We start from the raw sequence: 7120 nt of genomic DNA, 5'->3' as shown, positions 1-7120 counted from the left end.
CTTAAATCAGGGATTAAAAAATGCCATTGAGTTTTGGTTGAGTTTATTTTTTTTAATTTGATCATTCATATTCAATTTTCCATTCGAAGTCCTTAGGATTCAACTTTTTTTATAATCAATCAAGTTCCAATACTAATATATTAAAATACTACATAGTTGCAAGCTAATACACTAAACGCCAGATTATTACTAGTAATTTTGGCCACAGAAAATGGAGATAATTTTGTCAAGCAATCCTAAATCAGCAATTAAAAAGAGCCATTGAAATTTTGTTAAGCAAAGCGGGTGAGGTCAAGATCATACTATTAAATTTTCCTCTGCAGATAAAACTTCCTTTATTATTGGAATGACGTGTAAAGCCAACCTTACACAGCTCAGATTCTAACAGAACTACGGATTAACAGCAATAGTTAATCAGTAGTAAACGAACAATTAAACTTTGGAAGCTAATGTAATCTTACTATGTGTTGTCCCATCCTCCATTCTAATCCATGAATTCACTGCAAAAGGTTCTTCAACAAGCTCCAGAATCCTGGCTCCTCTTGGCCAGCTGCCATAACCTCCATAACCAGTATGTCGAGCAAAACAAAGCCACAGACTCTTGTATGGGCAGCACCAGTCCAAACCATGATTATGGCCAACTATAACAGCCTGCAAATACCAGTAGGAATGAGTCACAGTAGAAATGGGTTCTTGACTCAACTGGAAAAAATGGCTATGGAATAAACTCCTTTCGAGCTTCCATTGCCTCATGTTCTTAACAGGTTAGATTTTTTATAACAGAAGTTTAATGTGCAAGAGAGATGCAACCCTCGGAATCCAGCAGAACAGATATTTTGTACTATCCAGTAAGCTAGAATAAGTTTAGTCAAAATATGTTCTAGGAATATTTAAGTGTAGATCTATTCTAAATTCAGATCTATTAAGCACCAAGAACAATCTAAAAAACAATTGAGATGTAAATCTCTTCATACTTAAAATATTTTGAGTTACGATGGATCTACATTGATATATATCAGGCAACTCACCATTAATACTGTGGGTTGATGATTTTAAACAGCCATGCATAGTGTCAACAGAATTGTCTCAGATTCTTCCTCTTCTTATAGTTAATATGATTTCCTATTGATATGATTAATATTATTATGTTTTTAGATTATCTTGAGAGGATGTATGTTGACATCAGCATTATGGACATGGAACAGATGTTATAATCTCTTCAATACTGAGCTGTAGAATGCACCTCACTTCTCTAAATGCAATCATAGTAAAGCAAAGTACAATTTCTTAACAAAAATCACAATGTACTAAGAAGGCACTGCAAAAGCACTACAACGCTAGTGAAAATCATCTAATATTAGCCATGATCGATGTTTTATCAGGGAGAGAGAAAAAAAAAATAAGAGTCCCAAATTACTGAAATTTTTCTTCCTATGCAAAGCAGCCCTACATCAAATTTCTCACATAGCAAAACAAATGACAAAAATAAAATTCCTCAGTATGGAAAGGATGAAACTGACTAGTTTGGATATGTAGATGCATACCTTCACTGAAGTTCTATTTGTCAAGATATCCATAATCCCATATTCAGCTGCTTGCGGAGCAACTGCTTCTAGATTTATGGAGCCCACACAAGGCTGCTTTATTGGGCTGCCAGGAGAAGGGGCAATTTTTCCGTAGGCTTGGCTAGGTATATGCCAAAAAACAATTTCAGGAATCCTGCAATCAATAAAAGTAGCCTTCGACATAATCATGTTGTACATTTCAGCTGAGAATGCAAGCAATTACTCATCAAATTTTGGCAATGCATTTACATGATAATCTATAGTTTTAAGTTGTCAAAGACTATTCAACAGCCAATTAAATCAACTAATTTAATGAGAAATTGGCCGATACAAATGCTGGGCATCCTATCCCTAGAAAATAATTAGAAAGTATTTTGCACAAGCATCAATCATGGGACAGAAAGCATATCATCGTCGCCAAACCAAAGAAGAACCCCCTTAGAAAATGGTTAATCCTACCTCAGCATACCTTTGTCAGCAGAAAATCATTTTATTCATATCTACTGTCAGTCATGCTTGTATTAAGACAACAAACAACACACTTGAAAGCTAAAGAGCTAAATGTGAATTATATACAAGAAAAGCGAACTGATCCACTACTAGTTCTGCAAATACCTCATCATGTTTGAGTTGAGTGAAAGCTAATGTCCTAATTGAGTTGAATAAATCCAAGAGAACACACAAGGTTAAATGGTTTTCTGCCCTTGCAATCAGTAACTAAGCCTACTTATGCATATCTGTTATTACCTTGCACCTGGATTCCTTTGGGCCGATGTTTGTTGAAACCATCTTGCTTGAGTGGCTGAAATTACTTCAGGGTAAGACCCACCACCAGAATCTAAGAAGTAAAGAATGGCTGCCGGCAACTCGGGATGCTTATAAGAGGTAATTTCAAGCACGTAATTTGAGACACTGGGCCAGAGACTTTTAGGCCCATATGACGAGTGAGACAAATTGTGTTGCACATCCATCTGAATTAACTCAGCACGGGTTGTCCCTTGGAAATAGCAATCAGACACTTGCTCACATCCTGAGCAAAAACAATGGAAATTGAAGTCAAAACGCTTTAATTTCTTTCAAACTTCAGGGAACATGTGAATCCCTCCAAAGTCTAGCTAATTCAAAAAGTACACATTAACACCAAAATGAAAGTATAATGCTTTTGGAGGACTCATATCAGAGCCTCATGTTTTGTGCCTCGGAGAAAATTGGGCCAAAACACACTGGATGAAGCTTCAGAATTCAACGGCCAAAAGATTCAGCTGCCTACTTCCAAAATTTGTCATGTGAAAAACAAAACAACGCTAAAAGAGAGTTTGCATGAAACTCCCACGCAGTGTATCAGAGTATGAGGAATATGCATGGCCGTTGTTATAAATCTCTGCTTTATAGCCTATAGTGAAACACGTCTAAAAAATGTTGGTGGGAAAAATGTAGAAGATGAAAGGCAAATCTGATTCAAGAGCTCTAAAGTTCAGATTCTCATTCTAACAAAAGCAGCAAATATTTTCTAAGGCCCTAAAACCTAAGAAAGAGGAACCCGGAAGCTATTTAATGGATCACAAGGGTAACGATTTGATTGCAGATGGATTACCCGAAAATGTAAAAATTATGGAGCGTTTCTATCATTGGAAGCCCAGATGGGAGTAGTCACAAAAACACATATTACCTGTTGCTGTTTGAGAACTCGAGCACTGAACGCTAGGAACTCCCAAGCTTCCAAACCATTCCTCAGGCCATTCAAATGCCATATCATCATGGTTACCAAACAAAGAAGCCCAGGGTATGTTCTTATTCCTAGTGGGTGAAATGGCCATCTTCCAATAATTGCTTGCATTCGGCATCGCCAAATTGTTTGCCGTAATGACATCTCCAAGATAAACCACAAAATCTGCAATAGCCACTTACAGCTAGTATGTCTTTATTCTTTTTCAAAATTAAATCAAATCATATGACTGCCATGAACTCTGATAAACAACCAAAGCTGTTTACATAGATTCAAACATGCTTAAACACTAGATTTTCCTCCTTCGTTAACTAAATAATGTTATATTTAAATACGTCTTAAAAAGTTTGGATTATAGTATCATAGATTCAACCCATAATCTATATAAAAAAGAATCACCCATTTGGAGGAAGGAACCACCAGCAAGTAAAATGACCAGGCTAATTTTTATCAAGATATTTATTCTTGATAGCAATACCACACATGAATTTTATGCAACTCTAAGAGTTATAGAACTTGGTATAAATAGAGATTCATAATTTCATATTTTCAGCCCCTCTCAGGCAAAGAACTAATCACATTAAAAAACAAGAAAGCAATTTTAAAGCAGCGTTTCACAGCTAAACGGTCAAATGATAGTGTTGGCGTTAACAATACAGAGTTTTAGATCAAACCAGTAAGGCTGCCCGTCATGAAAGGATGTGTAATTCAATGGTTGAGCAGCTCACCAGCCGAGGGCAGGTCCTGTAATTGACTCCTAGCTTGTCCAATTTTCAACATGTCAACAAAGCCAAAAAGGTTGGTGATGGTTAAGAGGCATGAGCCAAAGTGTGGCTTAAGGGGGAGTGTTGGAAACATCGATCAACACCTCTAAAATAAATCAATAATGCTGTTCATCATGAAAGGGTATGTAGCTTAGTGGTAGAGCAGCCAACCAGCTAGTGGTAGGTCATGTGTTCAATTACTAACCTGTCCAATTTTTAACATGGTATCGCAGTGGCTAGGGACGAACTGACAGGACGACTGAGCCAAAGTGTGACTTGAGGAACGACATTAGAGATAGAAATCCACACCTTTAGATAGTGCCGGTATAGATGCATGGTATGAAAGGGAAAGTATCTCAGTAAATCAGCACACCAGTTGCAGCTGGGGGCATGTCTTGCGTTCCATTCCCGTTGTTTCATATTTTCAGCATGGCATCAGATCTAAGTAGATTGGTGGTAGCTAAGAGGCTTGAAGTGTGGTTGGAGTGAAGTGTTGGACGCTGCAATCCACACTTTTAGAACCCAGCAAGGATGCGTCATGAAAGGGCATGAAGCTCAGTCGTAGAGCAACCCATCAGGTAATGGCTAGGAAGCTTGAGCTGCAAAGTGCCTAGATTGGTGGTACTGGTAGCTAAGAGGCTCGAGAGGCTTGAGCTAAAGTGTGGTTGGAGTGAAGTTTTGGACGTTGCAATCCACACCTTTAGCACCCAGTAAGGATGCGTCATGAAAGGGTATGAAGATGAACCATATAGCAACCCACCTGGTAATAGCTAGGAAGATTGAGCCCTGAAGTGTGGCTAGACTCTGGAGGGCATTGTTAGAGGTAGCAATTCACACCTTTAGATCAAATCACTGAAACCAGTAAGGATGGCCATGATTGAAGGGCTTGTGACTTAGTGGTAGAGAAGGTCACCTAGCAGGGCTGGGTCTTAGGTTCCATTTCTAAGTTCCTAACAAGTTCAATTCTGATCATAGTGTCAGAGGCAGGTAGGATGGTTATGATGATGGCTACGAGACATGTTACAGGTGTGATCCACATACTTAGATCAAACAGACAAGGATGTACACTATGCAAGGGCATGTACCCAGTACCATTGAGCAGCGCACCAGCTTGTGGCAGGTCCTAGGTTTAATTTCTAGCCTATCTGATTTTCAACATAGGTTGGTAGTGTCTAAGAGGCCTGATCTAGAGTGTAACTGAAGGGATGTGTTGTAGGTAGCAAATTAACAATCCACACCTTTGGATTGAACCAGGAAGGATGCTCGTCATGAAAGGGGATAAAGCTCGATGACAGAGCGTGGGTAGGTGCTATGTTGGATTATGACCAATTTTCAACCTGGTATCAGAGCCTGGTAGATTGGCAGCAGCTAGAAGACCTAACCCAGGGTGTGGTTTTAGGGGGCGGGGAGCTGTTGGAGACAGAATACCCATAGACATATCCGTTGAGGATGCACATCATGAAAGGGCATGTAGTTCAGTGGTTGAGCACCCTACCTGCTATGGGTAGATCCTGGGTTTGATTCCTAGCCTGTCAAATTTTCAGGATATTATGAAAGGGCATGTAGTTCAGTGGTTGAGCACCCTACCTGCTATGGTAGATCCTGGGTTTGATTCCTAGCCTGTCAAATTTTCAGGATATTATGAGAGACCCGAAGGTTGGCAGTGGCTAGGAGACATGAGCCAAAGTGTGGTTTCAGGGGATGTCAAGGTAGAAATCCAGACATTTACATCGAACTGGTAAGGGTGCCCAGTAGGACTGGACTATGAAAATTGAACGCAGTATCCAGTCCATGTATTTTACACCAAGAAATCAATAAATTCATACCTGTTCAAGGTAGAAATTCACACCTTTACGTCGAACTGGTAAGGGTGCCCATTAGGACTGGACTATGAGAGTAGAATGCGGTATCCAGTCCTTGTATTTTACACTATATGGTGGTGCCAAAAATCATTAAATTCGTATTTTTATCGTATCTTCTGATAGAATTGTATTTTTAGAAATGATTTGTCAAGCGTAGAATGTGCTTCATTAAATTTTCTCAGTTACTGATTAATTTGCACAGCTTCCAGAAACCATAAACAAATTTGGAATTTCATCTAAAATTAAAGGGAAACAATATATGAAGCACCTGGATTTTCCGTGTCGAGTACAGTGGAGATTACACGATCAGAGTTCTGGTCTTGCAGGGGACCCCAGTCTGTCCAGGCATTTTCGCCATAGTGCAAGTCTGCAAACACTGCTATTCTGAAGGTGGAATTGGCAGAAGAGAAACTCAAGTATTTGGGAAGCAATCGAGTGGCGTTTCCTGGAATAATTATCAGGCGAAAACTCAGGAAACAAATCAGGAAACCCACGACACCGACACCGACACCCATCCTGACAGCCCAATGCATTCTCCAGAAGGCAATCAACAACAAAATTGCTGGGAGGAAAAGGAGAATATGTACGTCGATTGAAGGTCAAGTCAAGAGTAATCAATTTACCTTAACAGTACGCCTAATTTGCGTGTAAAAGAATTGCCCAGCCAGTAACTGTATTGAATGTATTTACATACGGCACACTCATGTTAGTAGGTCAGGTAAGCTAAGCAACCAGGGTCGTTGAAGCAATTTCGACAGCGTTGGTCTGCAACATTAGTTGTACCAATGATGGCAGAAGGTATCTTTACCAAGAGTGGAATATTCGGATATGTCTGGAGGAGAAGAAAGAAAGAGACTAAAGAGAGCCTATGTGATAGATACGAGGTTAAAGAGAGTCTATGGGACAGATACGAGATTAAAGAAAGAGGTTAAAGAGAGTCTATGGGACAGATACGAGATTAAAGAAAAAGAGTTTATAGGATAGATATTTTTGAAATATGATAGATAAAAGAGATAGTCTGTAATTTTCATGATATGTTTAATATATTTTTTTATTTTTTATTTTTTTAATGAGATTATAATTTTTTAATGGAGTAATTTAACCATGAAATGTCTTTTGGGTTGGAATTTTGGGATGGAAATTTTTAAATGAATTTGTTTTTTTTTTTTTTTTTAAATGAGATTATAAGTTTTTAATGGAGTA

The 7120-nt window shown here is 38.7% G+C and overlaps 1 protein-coding gene across 3 annotated transcripts; it reads right to left on the bottom strand.

The window, feature by feature from the left end:
* Positions 1-286: 286 nt before the first annotated feature.
* PAP16 (purple acid phosphatase 16) lies at positions 287-6534 on the bottom strand. 3 transcript variants are annotated; one of them, XM_089386327.1, is made up of 5 exons: positions 6186-6532; positions 3235-3456; positions 2313-2595; positions 1545-1686; positions 287-651 (listed from the first exon to the last, which is right to left on the bottom strand). In XM_089386327.1, exons 1-5 carry the CDS (start codon positions 6448-6450, stop codon positions 433-435), a joined length of 1131 nt encoding a protein of 376 aa, XP_089242453.1. In that variant the 5' UTR covers positions 6451-6532; the 3' UTR covers positions 287-432. The 3 variants fall into 3 exon arrangements, with proteins under 3 accessions (XP_089242453.1, XP_089242452.1, XP_089242454.1); XM_089386326.1 differs by having other exon boundaries at positions 1545-1719; positions 6186-6530; XM_089386328.1 differs by lacking the exon at positions 3235-3456 and having other exon boundaries at positions 1545-1719; positions 6186-6534.
* Between the last annotated feature and the right edge of the window lie 586 nt (positions 6535-7120).

The sequence above is a fragment of the Pinus tabuliformis genome, chromosome Q, assembly GCF_031772625.1.
Source record: "Pinus tabuliformis cultivar Carrire ecotype Pingquan chromosome Q, CPIR1, whole genome shotgun sequence".
Taxonomy (NCBI): Eukaryota; Viridiplantae; Streptophyta; class Pinopsida; order Pinales; family Pinaceae; genus Pinus; species Pinus tabuliformis.
This window is presented reverse-complemented; position numbering and strand designations above follow the sequence as displayed.